The 24366-nt window shown below is 43.4% G+C and overlaps 1 protein-coding gene across 21 annotated transcripts in view; it reads right to left on the reverse strand.

The window, feature by feature from the left end:
- The window catches only part of COL6A3 (collagen type VI alpha 3 chain), a 92130-nt gene extending 74010 nt beyond the window's left edge, over positions 1–18120 (reverse strand). For 7 of the 21 annotated variants that reach the window (XM_015433023.3, XM_015433022.3, XM_015433021.3 and 4 more), the window contains exon 1: positions 18027–18120. In XM_015433023.3, the coding sequence (XP_015288509.3) occupies positions 18027–18089 (63 nt within the window). In that variant the 5' untranslated portion in view covers positions 18090–18120. Of the gene's footprint in view, positions 1–17540; positions 17762–17868; positions 17969–18026 lie in introns of those variants that run through there. The other 14 variants (XM_074010567.1, XM_065526324.1, XM_065526321.1 and 11 more) reach the window with 3 other exon arrangements.
- Between the last annotated feature and the right edge of the window lie 6246 nt (positions 18121–24366).

Consider the following 24366-nt stretch of genomic DNA (forward strand, 5'->3'; position numbering starts at 1 on the left):
AACAGAACCAGAAGAAGAAGAGGAGAGAAGGAGAAAGAAAGAAAAAGAAAGAAAGAAAGAGAGAAAGAAAGAAAGAAAGAAAGAAAGAAAGAAAGAAAGGAAAGAAAGAAAGAAAGAAAGAAAGAAAGAAAGAAAGAAAGAAAGAAAGAAAGAAAGAAAGAAAGAAAGAAAGAAAGAAAGAAAGAAAGAAAGAAAGAAAGGAAGGAAGGAAGGAAGGAAGGAAGGGGGGGAGGGAGGGAGGGAGGGAGGGAGGGAGGGAGGAAGGAAGGAAGGAAGGAAGGAAGGAAAAAAGGAAGGAAGGAAAAAAGAAAGAAAGAGAGGAGGGATGGTGGGAGGGAGGTAAAGAATAGGTAAATTAGAAGTGAATAGTCAGAGCTCTCTGTCTAAGGTGACCTCAGATCTCTTCTTGTTAGCAGAATATAGATCACATGTAATGACACTGCTCATTGTCCTCTCTGGACATTCTTAAACATAGTTCAAAGAACACAATTACATTTTTAGAAAGTAGGCATTCCATAGTAGTTTCTCCACAATCTGAAAATATTCTCTTTCTTTTTCAAATTACAAATGAATGAAAATTTTACCCATTATGAAAGATAGTTTTGATTAAACATATAAATGAGAATTTTTGAATCCAGTGACTATTACTTTGGCCACAGCTAAAAGCTATGCAATTAAACCTTTTTTTCCACCCAAAGTGATGTGGGCAGCAATTTGGACATAGCATATTCCTAAGCAAAGAGCAGAATGGAAATGGGTCAGGAGTAAAGGCACTCATAGGCACAAAAGGTGTCAGGTTTTGACACCCAGCTTAAGTTTGTAAGTCGTGTTTAAAAGAACCTTAGAGGAAAGCTTCAGTTTCTAGAGAGAACAGTCTTTGCCCAAATCACACCAAATGCAACCCAACCACACAGCTGGGACCACGTCAAGCCTTGTCCGTATTCTCTATTAATATTTAGCACTTTTCCTCCACAGAAAATCTGCCATATGCCAACCTCCAATCTCACAATGGAATGAGCCCAGGGTGATTTAATTAGTAAGACTGTGAAGGCAGACCTGGAGGCTAACTGCTCTGTTGCACAGTCTCCCATACTCACGGGCCTCTGGGGGCTGCACACATGATGCCCCACCAGCCAAGTTTATGTTGACATGAGCTCAGTAGGTGCGTTATCAGATCTTTCCCCTGCCAACACCTTCTCTTCCTACCACAAGATTTTGTGACAGCCTCTTCACTCTCCAATCTCCAATCTAAGAGATCAGCTTGGGGGCTGGGGTCTCCCTTAAGACCCCTCCAGAGAGCTACCCTAGGTCTTTCTGTCTAGGCTGAAGTCCCCTTGCCAAGACAGCACCTTTTTTCTCCTCTCCTTGATGCAGGATTCTGGTTTCCCTTAACTTTTTCTTAGACCACAGCCAGGGCTGCCCACAGGACCCTGTGCTCTGAAGGGCCCCATGCTCAGTTTGATGCTTTGATGTTGCTATCTTGGAATTGTTAAAACATTTGAACAAGAAGCTCATTTTCATTTTGCAATGATGTGCATGTCAGTGACTCTTCTTACCCAGACTGGCCAGGGGTTCCCCAGTTAGGAGCTCTCTGGTCAGGGGTTCCCTTTGCAGAGGTTTGGGTAAGAGTACTGGGGAACAAGGACATTGGCAACACAAGTAGGCTAGGATGTTATCAAACCACCGTTTTGGGTGCCATGTTATCAAAAGTTATTCAGCATCTACTATGTGATAATTGCAGTTTTTCACAATTTTTCATAATGTGTCTTATTTATATTTACATTATCCTTAGAGGTAGATGCTGGTCCTCATGCTTACAGGAAAAAATGGGAGTGCAGAGAATAAGTGGCCAAGGTGCACAACTATTCAAAGACACCTTGGTGCTCAATAGCACCTGCCACACTGAGGTTCATAAGATGAGAGGATAAGAAGAACATTTTTATTCCTCCATGAAAACCCCATGATTCCATAGCAACTTTTCAGTCAAGTTCACCAGCCTGAATTTGGGCTTTTTAGGAATCAGAAAAGGAGCCAGTGATATTGGGGAAAGATAAGGTGCTTGGAATCAGATAAATCTGGATCCTGGATCCACCACACCCTACCTCAGGCAGGTGGTATACTTGCTCAAAGCCTCCATTTCCTCCTCTACAACAAAGAGCAATGACAGCCATGCCTCTCTTCCCGCCTTCTGTGAGGAGCATGTGGCAGGCTGTTCAGTAAATGCCTGACGCAGAATGGATGGCAAGTGAACTCTACCTACCATTTTCCAACAACTTAGGTTTCATCAGCATTTTCCAAAGCACATTCCATGGAACACCCATTCCATTAGATGTTCTAGGGGGAAAAACAGGCGTTCCATGAGCAACACAGTTTGGAAAGTGCTGAATACCAAGCTTCCTTCTGGAACAGTTACAATATACAGTAATGTATAGCAGTCCTGAAAAATAAAGAAACCTGCTGTACTTGATTTAACCCAGAATTCCCCAAACATATTCCATCGACTATTCCTCTCCATGCATCTAATTTTGCTAAGTTCTTACTCCTCTGAAGCAGCAACCAAAGGCATCTCCGCCTGCCCAGGCCTCTACTGAGCCCAGGTCACTGGGCTTGCAAATATCTGTTCTCTCGGACTCCGTTAACTGTAAGTGGGACCCATGTGCCTTGATGGTGGAGCTCGCCGCCTGCCTGTCACCAGGTGAGAGAATTAGAATGGGTAGACAATTGACGTTTCCCCAGAGAAACCCAGGGGAAGGACCAGACTCAATCTCATTATCAGCATGAACTTTCATGACACTAGTTAATATTGTCATTTTTTCTTACACTGAGTTTCAGGAAGTACTATTTGATATTGGAAATGATACAGTGTAGAGTACAGTTAAATTAGAAATTCCATTTGATTTAAGAAACTGAAATACACATAATCTAGGGAGATTGAGTTATCATCATCATTTCACTGTTAGGGTTTAAAGGTTAAAAAGAAGTCTGTTTCACAGATTACAGCATGTAAAGGCATTCAGCATCAGTGTGAATGAAAATCAAAAACATCTTTTTCGTTATCAAGTATATGTCAGATTTTGAAATGTGACTTTTTTCATCTTATAATTCTAAAACCCCAAATGCTTCTAAATTGGTTTTATATCCCCTGCATCAGGAATAATTTGACAATTCCCTGAAGAAAGCAAGGGGAAATGAGAGCAAATCAGGCACGTGAAACTGTTCATACAAGACTTTGGAAAGACTGACGAGACTCCATGAGATCTGTAAGAAGTGAGGACAACAACACACCAAGAAACTGGATAAGCTAGAAAAAAATATAGATATTTGCTTGAAATATACAATCCACCAAGACTGAATCATGAAACAATAAAAAAAAAAAAATTCTGACCAGACTTAAAACTAGTACAGGGTTGAATCAGTAATCAAAAACCTTCCACCAAAAAAAAAAAAAAAAAGCCCAGGACCAGATGTCACTCTTGGAAAATTCTACCAAACACTTAAGGAAGAATTAACACTAATCCTTCTCAAACTTTTCTCAAAAAAATTAAAGAGGAAGGAACACTTCCAAACTCATTTTTATAAGGCCAGTATTATCCTGAAACCAAAATCAAAGACATGACAAGAAAAGAAAAATACAGATCAATATCCCTGTTGAACACCGATGCAAGAATTCTCAGCAAAATACCAGCTGACCAAATCAACAGCACATTAAAAGGATTATACGCTATAACCAAGTGGAATTTAGTTCTAGAATGCAAGGATGTTTCAACGTTTGAAAACCAATCAATGTGATACGCCACATTAACAGAATGAAGGGGAAAAATATTATCATCTCAATTAATGCAGAAAACGCTTCGGACAAAATTCAACACTCTTTCATGATTTGAAATAAAAACACTCAACAAACTAAGAATAGAAGAAAATGACTTTAATACCATAAAGAACATATATTAAACACACACAGCTAGCATCACACTCAATGGTGAAAAACCGAAAGCTGTCCCTCTCAGAGCAGGAAAAAGGCAAGTACGATCTCTCTTACTACTCCTATTTAACATAGCACTGGAAGTCCTTACCAGAGCAATCAGGCAAGAAAAATAAATAAAATGCATCCAAATTGGAAGGAAAAAGTATAATTAACTCTGTTCATGGATGACATGATCTTAAATGTATGAAATCCTAAATACTCCAAATATTTAAAAAAACTATTAGGACTAATAAATGAACTCAGCACAGTTGCAGGATATAAAATCAATAAACAAAAATCATTTGCATTTCTAGTCACTAACAACGAACTATCCAAAAAGGAGATTAAGAAACAATCACATTTATAATACCATGAAAAATAATAAAATACTCAGAAATAAACTTAACCAAGGAAGCAAAAACCTGTGCACTGAAAACTATAAAACACTGTTGAAAAAAATTAATAGAGACACAAACAAATGGAAAAGCATCCCATGTTCATGGATTTGAAGACTTAATATTGTTAAAATGTTCATACTACCCAAGGCAATCTACAAATTCAGTGCAATATCTATCAAAATCCCAATGGCATCTTTTGCAGAAATAGAAAAACAATACTAAAATTCATATGGACTCTCAAAGGACCCTAAATAGCCAAAGCAATAATGAGGGGGTGGAAAATAGCAAAGCTTGAGACCTCACACTTATAATTTCAAAAGATATTACAAAATGACAGTAATGAAAACAACATGATGCTGACTTAAAGACAGACATATGAACCAATGGAACAGAATAGAGAGCCCAGAAATAAAACCTCATATATATGATCTTTGAGCTTCAATAAAGCCACATAATGGGGAAAGGATAGACTCCATTGTATAAATGTTCCTCAGAAAACTAAAAACACAATTACCATATAATTCACCTATCCCACTTTTGGGTATATCCAAAAGAAGTGAAAACAGGATCTCAAAGATATATTTGCACACCCATGTTCATTTCAGCATTATTTGTAATATCCAAAAGGTGGAAATAACTTAATGTCCATCAATAGATGAGATGAATAAAGAAATTAATTTATTTCCACAGTATTTTATAGTTTTTAGTGCACAGGTTTTTTTCTTCCCTGGTTAAGTGTGTGTGTGTGTGTGTGTGTGTGTGTGTGTGTGTATACATGTATGTGTATATACACACACAATGGAATTTTTGCAATTATGAAATCAATTATAGATTCCCAAGTCTGCTTTATCACAAAGAGTATTCCAGGATTGTGAAGCTCAGCCATACTCTGAGCATAGAGTATGGCAAAATGCCTGTCTGTATCATTGTAGGTGTATAGTAAATATTTGTTAAATTCATTAACTGCTATTCCTACAGCTCTTCTAGGACTTTGCACTGTTATTACACCACTTATGCTGTAATTTTCTTTATTTCTTTTTCTTTTTTTTTTTTTTTTTTTTTTTTTTTTTGAGACAGAGTCTCACTCTGTCACCCAGACTGGAGAGCAGTGGCATGATCACAGCTCACTGCAGCCTCAACCTCCCAGGCCCAAGCAATCCTTCCTTCTCAGCCTCCTGAGTAAATGGGACTACAGGCACACACCACCACACCCAGCTGTAGTATTGTTAGTAGAGACAGGATTGTATTTTTAGTAGAGACAGGATTTTGCCATGTCTCCCAGGCTGCTCTTGAACTCCTGGGCTCAAGAGATCCTTCCACCTTAGCCTTCCTAAGTGCTGGGATTACAGGCGTGAGCCACGTGCATAGCCTACTGTATTATACTAAGTCTTACACATGCCACATACAAGGAATATTAGTCAGCCTTATAAAAGAAGGAAATCCTTTTATCTACTACAACATGGATGAATCTTGAGGATATTACACTGAGTGAAACAAGTCAGTCACTAAAAGACAAATACATTACTGTATAATTCCATTTATGTAAAAGTATTTAAAGTAGCCAAAGTCTTAGAAAAAGAACTTAGAATGGTGTTGGCCAGGGGCTGTGAGGAGGGGGGCAGTTGTAGTTACTGTTCCATAGGTATAGAGCTTCTGTTTTGCAAGATCAAAAAGTTGTAGATATCTGTTGTACCACAAGGTGCATATAGTTAACACTGCTGTACTGTACACTTAATTATAGTCAAGATAGTAAGTTTCAGGTTATAAGGTTTTTACCACAATTAAAATAGAAATGAGGACAGGAAATATCATTTGCCAGGTTTTAAAAGCATGGGTAACTACCTCTAAAATGTAGCCATCAATTTAACAGGAATGATATAAGTGTAGCCTCTCTTTTTTGAGGTGTGATAGAGTTTAAGAGCTAAGAGGAGAAAAGAACACAACTAAACATCCTAAAGTGTGTCTACATGCCGCTGTATTCAAATAACACAATGTTTGCCCTTAGTTCTAGATAAGATTTGGAAAGAAAAGAAGAAAAGAATATATGTCATGCAAAATGTTAGGGTTTGGCAAAGAAGATCAGAGTCTCATGAAAGTGGGAGAGAATCTAATATGAACATTCAGACCTGGTGCAATCATGGCTTCTGCCCTGACTAGTATCCTCTGAGCTTTGGAATCGGCTCCACCCAGGGCCTGAGCTTTTGTATCTCTATCTTAACCTTCCTCTCTCCACAGGTGCCCCCATGGGCTCTGCAAGTCTTTATGGTTGTCTGTTGTGTCGCACAGGAATTCCATTTTCCCCATATAGCTAATGAAATCAGGGATGAGGATAATCTAATGTTCTCAGCCTTGCCATCTGAAGTTTGATAGCAGAGGAGAGTCTGTCTGGCTGATGAGTGATGTAACTTTGCCATGAATGGAGCAGCGGACTAGTGTCCAAATGGAACACTTAGCAAAAGTAGAGGGAGAGCCACAGAGAGTTATTGAGACTGCCAGTCAAGGACAGGAGCTAAGTGGGTGCAAAGGAAACCTGAAGCTCAGTGCCATGGATTTGCCATGAAATTCCTCCTGCCTGAGGTCAGGCCCAGAGGGAGAAGCTGAAGTCCAAATCATGTGGCCCAGCTATGAGGAAGATGGAACACAGTGTGGGCCCTAAGCCTGACCCGCCAAAAATTGGTAAGATGGAGACAGATGAAGCCATAAACAAGGGAATGAACACCAGGACCCATGTGGCTTTGGATTTCCAAAAAAAAAAAATCAACAAAAAGTACCACCTGTGATGAAACAAATCTACCCTGTGATTCAGACTCTGAGAACTTGAAGGCATGATCTCAGCAGCTAAAACAGAACCACCTGTCAATACAGTGGTCTCTTGGAAATGTATCAACAGTGAGAAAGGAATGCTGTTCTAATGATGCTCAGGAGGCCAGCCATCAACAGAACACATTTCTTTCTGCAACGAAGTGACAGCAATGATTGGTGATAAAGGCAGCATTGCAAAAGCTCAGCCTGATTTTTTTGCCTTGCAATGGTCACTGCCTTTTGGACATGGATATATGTTAACACAATGTAGAAGAGCAGTCTCCAGTGCTTATGCTGTGGTTTGACAATGCTCCCAAGTTTTAGCATAGTCCCAGCACAGCAGGGCTCAGGGACCCCTGACAAGCTGGACTGCCCGTTCTCCTCCCTCCACTTAGGATGACCCTACCCCCACCGTGCTACAGCACCATCTTTGCCCCTTCACTCTCTAGGAATCCCTCAAGCCCATGCAACCCTAGGAACTTTCCAGACCTTTCCACCAAGCTCTACCTTTCTTCCCTACAGTCTGTTAGACCCATTCCTGAGTGTTTCTTAAAAAAAAAAAAAAAAAAAAATTGCAATATCTAATTTTTTGTATGACCTCAATTAAATAATGATATACACTCTAGAATAATATAAAGGTACATTTTATATGTGCTATTCTTGATTCTTTCTATCAAACTTGAGAGTCAATTTTTGTTAGCAAAGGTATAAACTTCCTGCTAGATTCTTTCCCAGGAAAATGTCCTGTTCTTTCCAAAACAAACTGTATTATTATAATTGGTCTAGATCAATGTTTTAATATGGGATCTACAGATTTAAAGAGTCTATGATCCTCCCACAGTTGAGTGCAAAATCCCATCTATGGATGAGGGTTTTTCTGGGGATAAGGGTCCATGTTTGTATGTGATTCTAAAAGGCAGTTGTGCCACTCCTCACACCCCCAAAGTTTAAGCATCACTGCTTCAATTAAAAATTTTAATGCAAATCTTCAGGAAGATCCAGTTCAATTATTTTAAATGTTTAATCCATGTTCAAGAGGCATGATTTTAAGCAGTAATCTTGTTTGTGAATGAGAACACAAGAGAAGCTCTTTGTAAAGCATTCGGCTTTGTAATCCAGGTGGAGAAAATAGGACATGTGATAAGATGAGAGCCGTCCCCTCACTGTTGAGTCTGGGATGGGAAGACTCCTCTGCAGGGAGCATGAACAAAGAGCACGAATGAATTATGCCTTGAGCAGGTTTTGCTAACAGTTTTCTTCACCATTCCCATCCTTCACACAGTGAACACCTTTGAATCCACTGTTTCTGTCACATGTAAAGCATTGAGTGGGCTCACTCTGGAGCAATTCCAAAACTACCTTTCTCATCTTCCAGAGTGCTCAATACAATCTAAATAGTTACAAAATAAAATCTGGGAAGTCTTTCTAAGATATCACTCACTTACATCAACAATTCTGTGGGTAAAATAAACCTTCAGTTCATTGAAAATCGTATGTCAAGATTTTTATTTTCAAGATATGAATCTTTAGAAGAGTAACCTCCTCAATGGAGATACTTCCCATTGGAACACAAAGTAATGGGACAAATACACTGTGCACAGGAATTATTTTATCCAGAATATATCCAGATATTGAGGGAAGAGGAGGGGAGGGAAGAGAAGGAAAGGAGCCCTTCCAGTTCTGAAAGGGACAGGAGATGATGCCTGTAGGACAATGCGTTATCCAGGCTCCACTGATGACTCAGAACTCATGTGGTTCAGCTGAGCTGAATTCCCAGGTGGGAAAAACGCCTTTGGCCCCACACACTTTCCTGCCATCATGCGGGAAGCAGGTCTTGTGGCTCGTGGGCTCCTAGCCCAGCTGTTGAATATTTGCTGATATTTTCATTTGCAATTAACTCTCTTCTATTGTTTATCATGTCCTGGAGTCTCCATTTATAAAAAATGAAATTCCCTGGCAGCAAATTTTGGATAACTTTTTCATTTAGATTATTAAAAGATGTCAAACACCATCTCCCCAAATGACCACCCGCCCACTTCAACGAGGAGGAATGAGGCAGCCATCCTCGCTCATTGGCCGACACCACCCTCCCCGAGGAAGGAGAGAGGAGAGCGCTAGTAACGCTTCCTGGGCTTCTGTCTTGTGGGTGGGACTTCACATCCTCCTCCCCACTGCCCAGTGGCTGATTTCCCTCCATTTTAGGGCTGAGAAATTGAAACCCCAGCAAGTCAAAGTGATTGTTCAAAGCTACCTAGATAAAACAAGGTAGAACCAGAAACCTAACCCAAGTTAGCATTTCCAAAGCTCGTGGGAAGAACCCCAGGAAACCCTAGAGGCTGTGCCAGATTTGATCCAGATCTCAAGGAAACTCCCCATGTCTTTTGGGGAAGAAATAGACTTCCTTGGTGGTGACACACCACAGATTCTATGTCAATAGAATTCGGCTGTCTGCTATCATTCTTTCAAATATGAAAAAAAGACTCAGAATTGGCTGCTTGAGACCTTGGGCTGGAAGGGGTCTGTTCCTTCATCCTAGATTCTGCGTCCTAAAGGCAACAGGTTCAATAACAGACATTTATCACATTTTCATTCTCATCTTTCTATTTAGAATTATTCATCTTTATGTTTACTCTGCCTCATTCTAAAAGGATTCGAGGTACCTTTTCCCGTCTAGTTTCTATCCCTTTGAAATTTAAAAGGATACCTTTCATTACAAAGGTTGCCCTACATGGCCCTTCAACCTGAAATCATATTCAATCATATTCCAATGAATATGATTTCCCAAGCTATTTTGCAATTCTGTAAATTAGTTTTCATTCAGCCTACTCAAAACCTTTTTCATTTTCCACGTCTGGAAATCTTTTTTAAGAAAGAGACGCACACATGCACACAAGGAAATAATTTTAAAACAAAGACTCAAATAAATCCAGAGCTCCCATTTTGAAGCCATTTATTTGGTTTTCTCCAAGCACTGCTTTTTAAAATCAGTCTGTCCCTCCTATCAAGTTCTGGGACTTCTGTTAGTTCCTAATTGTCCTGTTTAAAATGGGAGCACTGGAAATAGTCAAAGACCACAGTGGGAGAGCCGTGCATACTGACTGTGAAATAAAAAGTCAAATTTCAGTAAATTCGAGGCACTCATCCACCCTTGCCTTTGCCACACCCGTTCCTAGACTGTGAGAAGGAGCGCCCATTTCTTTCTCTTTTTCTCACTCTTTCTTGTTTTGCCTGAATCCTGGGAAAGGAGTCCCCATTCTTTACCTCAGGGAGGAAGCTAAGAAAGAATTTATTAAGTCCTGCAGTTAGGGTAGAAGGAGAGTGGAATTTAATATGCTCTTGCTGTTTGAAAGACCCAAAGGAGAATCCTCAAAAAAATCCTTAAATGTTTTGGAACAGCTCCAAGAAATACACCAAATTTTGGTTTTTTCCTGTTTATTTAACAACTTGGATTTCATATTTCTTTTTTACTTTCTTTCTTTTCTTTTCTTTTCTTTTTTTTTTTTTTTTTTTTTTGAGACAGAATATAGGTCTGTTGTCCAGGTTGGAATACAGTGGCACGATCAGAGCTTCCTGCAGCCTCAACTTCCTGAGATCAAGCAATCCTCCCACCTCAGCCTCCCAAGTAGCTGGGACTACAGGTGTGTGCCACCATGCCCGGCTAATTTTTTTAATTTTGGTAGAAACAAGATCTCGCTATATTGCCCAGGCGGGTCTCAAACTCTTGGGCTCAAGGGATCCTCCTGTCCCAGCCTCCCAAAGTGCTGGGATTACAGGCATGAGCCACCACACCTGGCCTTCAAATTTCTATTCTATGGAAATACTCTAGAACAGTAATCTGTTTGACTCAAACTGAATGTGTGTCCTGTGATAGCAACATTTTAAAACTCTTCTCATCAGGCAGGGTAACTAGACCTCCTTTGTCACCTACTGGGGTATTTCGTTACCTACTGTGGTCCTTGTTAGATATAGAGTAGCCAATTTGAGATCTTCGGCTCTTCCCGGTAAAATCTAACAAAGCAACACCTGTCCTGCAACTCGTGGATTATAACAAAGCAATGCAGAAAGAGAGGGCCTGGACATCCCCTAGCAATGCCCCCACTCTGTGAACAAGAGCACCTGTAAGAACATGCCGACCTCCGGCCAGGCTTAGGCCAAGCTCCTCAGAGGTAGATCTCCTTCCCATTACAAAGGCAATTAAGAAACTCCAGATTAATTGCCCAGATATTTGAAAAAATTATTTTAAAACATATTCCTAGCATTCAAGATAATAACCATGAAGCAGAAAGTTCCATATCTGGTGTGATTTGAAAAGCTAGACACCACCAGGCAAATGTAAAACACATTCCACATTCTGAAATATATGGCAGCCAGACGAGATTTTGTCTGCGCTTACACTGCTAATTATAAACATCAGGCAGAGACTAGTTCCATTTCAACGTTAAAGAAGAGGGTGCGTTAGAAAATGCTTCAAGAAATATTGCACAAATGCCCACTCCATTCCAACCCCTTGCCACATGACGCTGCTGGATCCAGATTGGAGCTTGGCACTTATTCCTGTCTCTTTCCTTCTTGGCAATGAACTTGGGTGCTACTGACCTTTCCAAAACTGTGGTGTTCCATCGTAAATGATTAAAAAGGCTGAAAGGTGCTCCCATTGTAAAAAGAAAAGTTCGATATTTTGTTTGTTTTCTAGTCTAATTCATAATCAAGTAGAGAAGAGAAAATTATTCTTGAACATAGAAACCTTTTCAAAAATCAAGTTGGAACACCTGATAAAATATCATCCATGCTGGATTTATTGCAATAACCTGGGAAATTCTACTTCCTTACTGCCTCTGTCAGCAATGGTCAGCCAATCTCTCCCAGCCTCCCTTTTGTGTAAAAGAATGCTCCTTGTCTGTTGCTCAAACTGGCCAAAGTCCTGCGACTGCTCTCTTCCATCTGTTGCCTTGGGCTCTGAGGGGTGATGGGTTTTCTGCAGCCCCAATTAGAAACAGAGCACCCTGGTGCACCGCCGAGCCAGCTGTGGGTTTAGCTGACTTGGCGCTAACTCTGGGTACCAGCCCTGGGCTGCTGAATCAACTAATGAAGATTCCAGAAGTGAAAAACCAGTTTCCTGGAATGGTTTCCCTTGAGATCTGAGTCAACTCCAGCTGCTGTTCAATTTTTAATTTTGAAATTAAACCGAGCCATGAGCTCTTCCTTCCAGTGGCCAATTCCCGATGCTCTGGGTTCCTGAAAATCTAATGTATAGTACACACGGGGGGGTTTACAGAAACATTTCCCATTGTACTTATCCCTGGCCACTCACATTCTCAAAACGTTTCTCTGTATTTCATGAGTTTTAAACTTCAGGAGAGCCGTAGGATCATACTGTGCTAAATGCTGCCAGATCCCTACAAGACTAACAATTTGCCTTTGGGAGAGGGTTTGGCAGAACTTTTCGTATTTGTTTTTTTCTTCTCTCCTGTTTCTTTCCAGATTTTTTTAAACAACAGTTACTCCTCTGCTGAATCAACTTAAAAGAGGTTACTCCAAGGAAGGCTGGGAATGGCAAGAGTACTTTTCTCCACATGGCACCCTAAAATACACTCTTAAAGGCTTGTCCCCCTTGAAATGTCCAGAGTCCAAGATGTCTGTATATTGGAAACATCAGACACTTCTGCTACTAGCTCTGTGGCCCTGTCGCTGGGCATACCTTTCTGAGCTCTCTGTCTTCATCTGAAGTATAAAAGGCATGGAGAAACCATCCACCAAGGTGATAGTTTTTTTGATATTTCAATTAGCCAAACAGAAATTATGTGTTTGCCAACCAGAAGAAAGGGGGCTATGTCTTGGTCATTTTTATTCCCTCCCTGAATCTCAGCGCTCAAGGCTGTGATGCACAATAGGTCTTGTTAAACTTAAGTAAACATGAGAACACAAAGACCAACCAAAGGGTTAGGTTTTTTTGTTTTGTTTTGTTTTGTTTTTATTATTATTATTTTTTTTACTCTGAGCTAGAATTGTCTCCCTCAGGGTCCTAACACTGGTTATCTCAAGCTAACAAACATAAATCTGAGCGTCAGTAATTTATATTTGTATTAATAAATATTTAAGATGAGACATTCACAATTATAGCTTGTGTGAATTTTTTAAAGTATGTTAAAACCCATTGTCCATTAGGGGAAAGTATCAAAGGACATGTCATGAACACCCTTACAGTTCTAAAATCCAGTAATTCTACAGGGATCCACAATGGCGTGAATATGCAAACTTACTTTGGTTCCCAAGCACCCGACTATTCATTTAAACCTCTGTGATTAGATATGGGTAAAATGCTTCCTATAAAATGTTTTAGTTGCTGGATACCCTTGTAATGCAATTGTTTGAGAACCAAGATTGCCTCCTTTGATGGCACAATTTCATCTCAATACACTTACACCTGCGCAGAGAAGAAAAACAAAGCTCTAATGTATGTCCACTTCAGTTATTATGAACAACCACAATAAATATAATAATGATAATCATGTCTGGAAATGTCAGCCCTAAAGTTGCCCACAAGCTCTGTTGAGATGGTCATCACTGAGTCACTGCAAACCCTGAAACCCCACCCAGGGAGACTCCAGGCACCACTTCAGAGATTTTTCTGGAGCTTGCAGAGATACACCTCCCTCTAGAGGAAAGAAAACCAAACTGCCTTTTCAAAAACAGCTAGACCAGGATGAACGTGCTAACTCAAAATTTCTTTTCTTTTTTTTTTTTTTTTTTTTTTTTTTGAGTCAGGGTCTTGTTCTGTCGCCCAGGCTCTGAAGGGCAGTGCAGTGGCATAGTCACGGTTCACTGCAGCCTCAACCTCCCAGGCTCAACCTCATAGCTGAGATCACAGGCACATGCCACCATGTCTGGTTAATTTTTTAAATTATTTTTGTAAAGACAAGGCTTTTGTATGTTGCCCAGGCTTGTCTCAAACTCCTGGGCTCAAGCGATCCACCCGCCTCAGTCTTCCAAAATACTGGGATTACAGAGATGAGCCACAGTGCCCAGCCCTCAAAATTTCATCTCCTTCCCAAAATGGACTATAAGACCAGAATGTATTAAAATTATATTTTTTCAAAATTAACAAAGTGAATTCTTGAAGGGAATATCTCTGCAAAATCAGGACCTGTGGAATACTCCCTGCAAATAAGACATTCATCACCACATATTAGAGGGGGCAAGCAACATCTTTTATTTAAAGAGTAGGATTGTCCTTTCTTTGCACTGAATTTTTACACTGAATTCCACCAAAGTTTTACAGTGGAAGCGGAGAAGCTATATCTAGAAATGCGAGAATGAAGATAACCATTCTTATCTAGTTCATAGCTGTCTGAATTAGCAGGAACCTTTAAAGCTCCCCTGCTTTAAAATTTGGATGGTTTGTGGCTTTCATTTCCTTAGCTAGAGCTAATAGGATTTTCTTTAAATGTCAGGTCCCTTCTCAAATCGTCAGCTATTTATGTAGCGGCAGTGTGTTTTTACTGCCTGCTTGCTGCAGCCAGGACACCGTGAAAATTTGCTCCCTTAAGTCAGGGTGGAAAAGCTGCCTGGTACACAACATCCCCGTCAGATGGAAACCACCTGCGATTCTTCCCCCGAGAGATACTAGATTTTCAGCTTCTTCCGAAAAGAGCAGTGACAAAACTGAACTTTCAAATAAAAATTTTTGCTAAAGCTGCTACTGTGCCTGCAAGGAAGTGTCACGCAATAGTATTCATGACTTGCCGGTGAATTTTAAATCCTAAACATGGAATTTCACATAAAAGTGGGAGGTGATATCAACCGCTGATGAAGTCTACGCTTGATCCAGTTGTCTAAACACTCTGAGCAAGGACACAAATGAAGCCTCGCTGGCAAAAAGTCACCGCCAGCTTCCAAAGCTTCCAAAGAAGGCGGTCTCGTTTCAAGCCGGCTTTAGGCATCCGCATCTATGGGTTCCGTTCCTGAAACTAAGGTCAGGATGAGCAGCCTCATTGGAACCACAAATCAACAATCGACTGGAGAGAGGAGCTTCTTCCTACTTTCTCATCGGGGACGTATTAAGTTCTAGGATAGGAAATCACAAAAGGCACTTATGATAAAGTCAGTGCAATTTGCTGAGTCCTGAACGCTTTAGAAATAAAATGAAGTGCGAAGTGAAGACAGTTTTTCATAAAGATGCCTATCGCGTATCAAAAATATCACTCAGACCCCAGGTTTGGACATTTGCCACACATCTCCTCACCTGTGGGCCACAACCATGGTGGGGTGGAACACACTCCCTGCCAAGCAGGGGAAGAGCGGGGCCAAGGGCTAACGTTCTAGAGGCTTCCCCAGCCACCTCCCAGAAAGGTGCTGTGGCCACACCCTCCAATGCCTGGATAGGAAAAGATAGGACAGCCTCACTTCACCCCAACATGGAATTCCTTCCCAAACCCCCCTCTCCGCTCAGTGTCTGCTTCCTGGCTTCTCTCGACCATGAGTGAGGAAAGGAGAGAAGTAAACCTCTGGATTACAAGAAACCCTCGCCTAAACAAAGAAGTCCAGACAGGCAGCCATTCCTAGATCCTGATCTCTGTAAAAGCCCCGCCTCCCCACCCCAGGCTTTCATCCTCAGCTACAAGCCCACTTCAGAAAGAAGACCATTCAAGTCCCCTCCCTCGGGGCCCGCCACCCCCAGGAGGTGGCCTGAGCAGGGCGGCCAGCCCCGGTATTCCGGTCACAGAGCCGATGCCCCCTCCCACAGTCCACCTCACTTCTTTCTCAGTTCATTGGTAGAGTCTCAGTGAGCCCCAAGTAGTTTTCCCAACTAGATATGAGTGATTTGGGATCCCCCGTTGCTGGCTTGTCTGCTCTCCTGCAATGGGGAAGGATTTCACTGCCATCTCAGACACTTGCACCATGGCCTAGGCAAGGAATTCCACATCTCAGAGCCCCTGGTTGCTCATTTTGAAAACCAGGAAACGACTACGTCCGTGGCTTCTGACCAAACATCTCTTCCATTATCTTTAGCCCAACAAAAACCTCAGAAGTCCCAGTAATGTCATCAACGACCACCCACTCAGTTTTCAATATAGTTTTGCTTAGGAGCAATGTAACTTCAATTTTAAAGCCATTTCGGTTCAGTGTTTTACAGTGTTAAGAATGGGACCCTGGGGAGCTGGGGGATCCCAGGTTAATCATCCACCATCTGTGAGCTCTGAGCACCCTGCAGCTCTAGCACCCTGTGGTCCTCATCGGGGTGAGCTGTGTGTGGGGAGAGAAGCTGGTCAGCCGGGGCCACAGCCCTGCCTCCCCATCCCGTACAGCAGACTCCCCTGCGCTCAGAGGGCTTTGCTCCTGGGGTCTGCACCAGCCACAAAACTGGCTCCTGGGGCTTCCTGTGGAAGCAGATTTTTCTTCAACCATCCCCTAGTCCCTCCCAGTGACTCCACCCATACTTCAATCCCCATTCATTTTCGAACATAGTAGGCCCCTTGAAACAGGTTCCCCAAACAGGCTGGCCACTGTCAGTGAACGTGTTCCATCCTCAGCAAGAGAGGACTCAAGCCCCACCCTGCATCCTCCGGGCCAGGGAACAGCCCTTGGGGCCTCCCAGCTTGGCACTGGCCTCACCTCTGTGCAGCATGGGCTGGCCTTGCAGCCCCAGGGGCCTTGCCTTAGACACTCAGCATGCTGCCCAAATGCCAAATTCCTTCTTCTTCTCTGACCCCTGCAACTCCTTTAAGCAACCTCAAGGGACAAAGTCTCCAACAGAGACATCAGGTTCCTGAAAAGACGAAAGCCTGATGGCAATGACTGAGTGACCCTTTACTTGGCCCCCATCCTGGGCACCAGAGTCACTCCAATCTCGTGAAAGCAGCCAATGTGCTCCACCAGCACCTTCCCGTGGGCGGCCCTGGGCTGAAAACCCACGCAGGTTGTTGCACCCTAACCTAGTGTCACCACCCAGAGAGCTCAGAAAACCTCCCAGCAGAGCCGCTCGGTAGGGAGCTCTGCTAGTCCTCGGCAAAGACGCTTCTGCAAACAAAGCGGATCCCAAATGGGTTTTAGAAGGCAGCGGTAACTTAAATAAATCATGCGCCAAAACACGCTGCCGCCCGGAATGCACAGGGCGCTCGTAGCAGCCACAGACGCACAGTGGAAAAGCGCTCACGCTCTTAGGCAAGCATGACCTTAACCAAGTTAAGGAAACCCCACTGCCACAAGGTGAGAAAGAAAAATCAGCAGAATCTTCCAGAGACCTAAAACACGTACAGAAAACTGGCGAACAGCGTGAACATAAGAGCCACTAAAGCTACCTAGAAACGGTCACTTCAGGTTGAGAGCATTTCCTTCTAGCCCCGAACCTGGAAAAACAGAACAGAAATCACACTCACCCCTGAGCAAACCTGAAGGCGTGTGTGTCCCTGGGCTCCTCGACTCAATTAGGTTTGAATAGGATGCATATTTTTCCCACTCACTCTGTCTCTTTTTCTTTTTGCAGCCTTTCTCCACCAAAAAAGTGGAGACTCAGAGCTGCGGAGGAAAACTCTTGCAGTCCTTGCAGGAGGCTGGAGCCCAGGAGAACTGAACAGCCTTTGGTGGAAGACTGAGCTCCAAACTGGACTGGGGCCAGGGATACCAGTCAGGGCTTCCTCCAGCTCCTCCTCCTCCTCCTCCCCCCTCCCTGACCCCTCCTCTCCCCCTCCTCACTGCAGAACTGACCCAAACTGTAAATGAAACCAGACTCCTCCACTCTGTTTCTTCTGGCCCCCGCTCGGGCTGATGTCACCCTCTGAATTCTGTCTTCACCCTACAAGCGTTTAGCTGGACTCCCGCAAGCCCCAACTCTTAAAAAAAAATTGACCACTCCTACTCGTCACCTTTTGGGCTGGGCCCTTGGCGTCAAAAAGAATAAATGTTGGAATTTCTTCGTGGGTCTCCATGGTTTTCCTGCAATGTTTTCCAACACCATCTGAAAGGAAAACAGGAAATGCAGTCCCCCCCTTACCCTCACCACACCCTCCCATTTCTTCTTGAAGTTTCTGAATTGAGACTTCTACTAATAACCTCCCCTTTCAAATAGAAAAACCAGCAATTAAAATCGCCTTGGTTTTCCGTTAACCAAAGCTCTGTTCACCAATGAAAAGGCAAAAAAAGGAGGCTACATTTCTTTTAGTTTCTATATCTAATGATTCTGATTGTGGAGCTTATAGGCCCATTCTAGGCACAGACAGGGGTAATGAAAATGGTTATCTTGCCAAAGCTTCAGGAAAATTCTTGAGTAAGAACTTCTGTTTCTAGAAAGCTTTGTACATTTCAAAACACTTCAATACACATTCTCTCCTTTATCACAAACATCAACATCCTGAGCCCTTTTAAATAGAAAGATATCTTTTTTTATTAGGTGAAATTGTGGCCCCATTTTACAGATGAAGGAAACAGGCTGGGCACGGTGGCTTACGCCTGTAATCCCAGCACTTTGGGAGACCGAGGCAGGCAGATCACAAGGTCAGGAGTTGGAGACCAGCCTGGCCAACATGGTGAAACTCCATCTCTACTAAAAATATAAAAATTAGCCAGGCGTGCTGGCAGGCGCTTGTAGTCCCAGCTATTTGGGAGGCTGAGGCAGGACAATCGCTTAAACCCAGGAGGCGGAGATTGCAGTGAGCCAAGATGGCACCACTGCACTCCAGCCTGGGCAATAAAGTGAGACTCCAAAAAAGAGAGAAAGTGAAAGGAAAGGAAAGGAAGAGAAAAGAAAGGAGAAGAGAAAGAGAGAGAGAGGAAGGAAGGAAGGAAAGAAGGAAGGAAGGAAGGAAGGAAGGAAGGAAGGAAGGAAGGAAGGAAGGAAGGAAGGAAGGAAGGAAAAGAAAGAAAAGAAAGAAAGTTCCAAGAGAGTAAGTGACATTGTCATTGTCCGGTCTGGATTAGTATCAGAGCTCAAATGACAACTCCAGCCTTGGCCATCCCCAGACTTCTCACTGCTCTCCCATCAGGTGGTCCTTATGAAAAGTCCATTAATGTGAAATATCAAGAGACATCCCAAAGGGTCTTTTTGACTTTGAGATCCTTCTGGACCAAGTTTGAAGAGTGAAGAAATCATTAACTCCTTTCCATGGATTATCTCCCTCCAATTTAGGGAAGAAAGAAGACAGTACCCCGGAGAGAACGGCTGCCCCCTCTGCAGCTCCAGGGCTCCCTTGCTCTCCCATAAAGGGGCCCAACCCATCACTGCACCAAAGGGCTCACTTGCAGAGCACTGGGGTAGGGAACAAGGATGGAACATGAATTATGGGGTTCTTAGGTGAAAACGTGCTGAGCAGAGGCTCCGAGTATAGAACCGCGCTGCCTGCATGCCATGTAGAAGGATAACACGCCCCTCCAGGGGCATCCAGTTCTCTGCCCTCATCCTCTCTGCACAGTGCAGGCATGGACTCAAGCCCCTGCAGAGACCTGGGATACTTGCTGCCACCCCCGTGGTTAGAGTCTGCAAGTTCAGCACTAGGGAGGACTATTTCTCCCAGAACATTGCTGCAAAGAAGACAACCTTTGATTACAACCCCGTGCTCCAAGCAGCTCAGCAAACTGAGGTTAACTGAACAAGCACGTTTTAGGTGTTTCCACTCCATGGTTTCTTTCAAATACAAATACACTCTTTTTCGCAAAATCGCTAGGCACAAGCATTTCTTGGTATTGAAAGTTTCTATTACAGTCGACCTTGTATCCATGGGTTCTGCATCCATGGATTTAACCAACTGTGGTTCAAAAATGGTTTTCAAAAGTGGATGATTGCATCTGTACTGAACATGTACAGATGTTTTTCCTTGTCATCATTCTCTAAATGACACAGTATAACAACTGTTTACATGGCATTTACACTGTATTAGGTATTATAAGTAATCTAGAGATGGCTTGAAGTACACAGGAGGATGTGCATAGGTTATGTGCAAATACTACACCACCTTATTTCAGGGATTTGGGCCTCTGTGGATTTGGGTCTCCATGGAGGATCCTGGAATCAATCCCCCATGGATACCAATGGATGGCTATATTTAAATAGCAAGGGCAAGAAATCATTTAGAACAAGATTTAAAGAAATAAAAGCTCCCATTCAGTAGGAAACCATAATCTTTAATATTTAGCTGCACCTAATCATTGATGATCCAGATCCTCTTCAGCACTGCCCATGGCTCTAGAAACTTCCAGAAACTCGTGGTAATCCTCTCTCATGCTAACAAGAGAGAATTTGGGTTCTATGGCAGCTTTCTTCCTTAGTCACCAGTATGTGGATTTCCACTTACATTTCCAGTTCCTCTCTGCCACCCGATCCCAGGAGGAAAACAACCTCAAAAGTTGGAGCTGCCCTAAATGGCCCGAGTCCTGGATCTAGGCCAGGCCGTCAGTGGGACCTCATTAAGTCACAGAATCTCTTAAATCTGTTTCCCCTTCACTGCAGGCTTGAACTGGCCCTTGGCACCTCTTCCCATTTTCTTCCCATATCTTTTCCTTAACTATACAAGTTAGCAAGTTCAGAACTCCATTTCCCAAGCTCCCTTGTGGCTGTGGCCCTGATGGGGATAAGGCTTCCCCACCCAGATACTCAGGCTGGAAGGTGGCCTGAGGGAGGGTGATTTTCTGTGACTTTGGCTGGCCTTTCTCCCGTGGGCAAGGACAGTGTGGAAGGTCCCATGAGTGCCTCTGCAAGAACCCCTTCATATGAGAGTCAAATGCTAGTGGTTCACTCCCATGCCCTTTCCTGGGAGACTGTTCATGGATGCTGGGAATTGTCTCTTCTGGAGACATTGGGGTGTGTAGGGTGGGTGGAATTCTAAGGTGACCCCCAGGAGTCAAGCCCTTGTGTAATCCCCTCCTCTTGAGTGCAAATGGAAGCTGAGCCCTGATTCCAGCCTTTGAACATGACAAAGATGAATGGTATCCCTCCCTGGATTAGGTTACAGTTGGGTCGCGGGAAGTCATCCAGGGATCACGGAAGACTCTGTCCTAGGAAACGGCAGGGAGAGATTATCTTGCTGACTGCTGGGGTCTGGATGTCAGGTCCCCCAAAAATCCATATGTTGAAATTCTAACCCCCAAAGTGATGGTATTGGGAGATGGGGTCTTTGGGAGGTTATTAGGTCATAGAGGAGAAGATCATCATCCCACTGATTAATGGGATCAGTGCCTTATAAAAGAGGACACGCAGAGACCGCTCCATCCTCCCACCATGTGAGGACACAGAGGGAAGGTGCTGTGCATGAGCCAGGAAGCAGGACCTCTCCAGACACTGAATCTGCGGGCACTTTGATCTTGGGCTTCTCAAACTCCCAAACATGAGAAATCAGTTTCTGTTGTTTAAGTCAAGTTTATGACATTTTGTTACAGCCATCCAAATGGACTAAGACACTGGTCTTGACAAAGTGAACTGCCATCCTGTGAGGGCCAATGGCAAGGAAATGTGGGGGCCTCTGGGAGCTGAGAGCAGCTCCTAACAAGCAAGCAAGCAGTAACCCCAACTCAACAACCACAAGGGCCTGACTTCTGCCAACATCTACGTGAGCTTTGAAAATATTGCCTGTTTCAGAAAGAAACGTATTCTCCCAAATTGAGGTTTTAGCCTCTGAGACTCCAGCAGAGGACCCAGCGAAGCCAGGCCCAAACTCCTGACCCAAGATATTAAATGCATGTTGTTGTAAGTTGCTAAGTTTGTGACAATTTGTTACACAGCAGTTGATAACTAGTACAGGGTTATAGCCCATCTCCCTTGGGGTGGCCCACAACCAGTGATGTCTAATGTGGGATATGACACTCCAGTCCATTGCCTCTGGGCCAGAAAAACTTGGCAAGAGGATTCCCACTGCAGAGCACTCCCATGGGACCAGCCTGACTTCTCAGAACCCACCCCTTGCCTGGCTTCTTCTCCTGCCCTTGTCCTCCTTCCTGCCTTCCTTCTAGGTTTCCCCTGGGAGCTCTCCCTCAGTAATCACTTGCACAGCACCCCATCTCAGGCTCTGCTTGAAGGAACTTGAACACACACACAGTCATAGAGAAGCCAATATGAAGACTCCAGTTTCCTGAATGTTAAGAGGCAGTGGCAGACAGTGTAGCAGACTCAGCATCCGGGTTCCATCACAGTCTATGGGACTCAAAGGGAAATTGCAGCCACAGCAGCAGCGTCTGCCACACCCCACATCCCAGCATCCAGACAGTTGCTGAAGGGTGCCTCCATCTTTATCCTCTAAACCCTGGATTGCAGCTGTGCAGTGCATTCCTAAGTTCAGTCTCTCCAGTACAGGCTCCTGTTTCCCCACCTCCCAGAATGGACCAGAGGGTTCTTGCTGGGATGTCCTGTGAGTTATTCCTGGAGGGCCAGCTCAAGTCCACTCTTCTCACCCTCCCAACCAGCTCCCAGTGATGGATCTGCGATCAGGTTAATAGATTTGCTTGTTGCAGTGAGGCTGGAGTATCATCTTATTGAAGAAGAGGTATGTGAGATTCTAAAATCAGCTTAAAGTAAAATGCTCCACTGAGGCAACTAGGCCTGTTTCAAGACGAGAAGGATTAGAAGCCCAACCAAGGAAGAGGACTTGAGGCTTCCAATGACCCCACAGCCAGAGGGCAACTGGGGTTTTTCATTCCATCCCTGTGCCTGTTTTAAGAATGGAAAGTTGAGCAGATCTCTGGGAATGAGGCCCTAGTGCCTTCTTTGCTACTAACTCACCACAGGTTTTGGACACGTCAGCTAAGGTTCCTGCAACCCGGTTTTCTCTTCTGCAGAGTGAGTGGTAGCTGTGCTCAATAATGTCCAGAATCATCCAGCAATAACCCCCCAGGGATCTGGGCTGCATCAACCATATTCGTCTCTGCCTCATTTTCAGCCTCAACTTCTTTCCCTGCCCCAATCTGCACATTTCAAAGCTCCCACCTCTAGATTCAGACGCACCCAGACCCAGGCTCAGGAACAAGGATGGACCAGCTGCCCCTCCCCATTCCCTAAGCACTTCATATGGACATGTTGGTGTGAATGTTTCCTACTCTATTCTACTGCACAAATGATGCTGTTTCCGCAATTTTTGAGAGTAAAACCAAATAGCACTTCACTTTATGCTACTAAAACATACCAGGCTATGAAGGAAAACGTAGTGCCAGCCATGCACAGAGAGCTGTTGGGCCATGTGTCTAGACCAACACTTCTCTTATTTCAGGAATGTCCATCCCCTACTTTGACCAGGGGTTCAAATGAGAGCTGCCATCTTCCAGAAGAACCTTCTAGCATCTCCTCTACCGGGTGATCCAGAGTTGGTGAGCTCATCCCCAGGTCTGCCTGCTTTCATCTTAGAGCCAGCCGGTCTTGAGCCCTCTCTGATAATACCAGGAGCTGCCATATTTGCTACCATTTGAAGGAAGCCAGCCAAGGACAGCAAAGCAGAGAGAAGTGGAGAGGAGAGAAAGAGAATGCAACCGGCTTCCTGATTCCAGACATCCTTTCTATACTAGTTCAAGTTAAGTTCCCAACACTTACAACCAAAGAAGTCCTGCCTGATGCACTAATACAATCTGTTCAAAGAAGACACATTTCTGAAATAAGTCCTGGACTAGCAGATCAGTCAAGCCATTACACTTATTCCCACTGTAATTCCACAATTTCTTCTGCTGTGGAAAGTGTAGCTATTCTAGATTTTCCTTGACTTTTCTTAAAAACACTTTTCTCATCAAAACAGGCAGGACTGGGAGACCAAGATGGGTGGATCGCCTAAGGTCAGGAGTTCAAGACCAGCCTGGCCAACATGGTGAAACTCCATCTTTGCTAAAAATACAAAAATTTGCTGGGTGTAGGGGCAGGAGCTTGTAATCCCAGCTTCTCGGGAGGCTGAGGCAGGAGAATCGCTTGAACCCAGGAGGTGGAGGTTACAGTGAGCCAAGATCATGCCATTGCACTCTAGCCTGGGCAACAAGAACAAAACTCAGTCTCAAAAAAAATAATAAATAAATAAGTAAAACAGGCAGGAAGGGAAGTCTTTGCCTCTCAGTAGCACAAAAGCCTGAAATATAAAGTAGATGCCAAATATGTTTCCTAAAGCATCAACCCAGGGAGACATGGGCAAGGACTGGGGGTCCTAAAGTGAGTCTTTGAGTGTATGGGAAACACCTTATGAAAATAAACATTCTTGTGAAGAAAAGTCTAACAAACAATTTTATATTCATCTTGAATGATTAATTTTG

Source organism: Macaca fascicularis, chromosome 12 (assembly GCF_037993035.2).
Source record: "Macaca fascicularis isolate 582-1 chromosome 12, T2T-MFA8v1.1".
In the NCBI taxonomy this organism is placed as follows: Eukaryota; Metazoa; Chordata; class Mammalia; order Primates; family Cercopithecidae; genus Macaca; species Macaca fascicularis.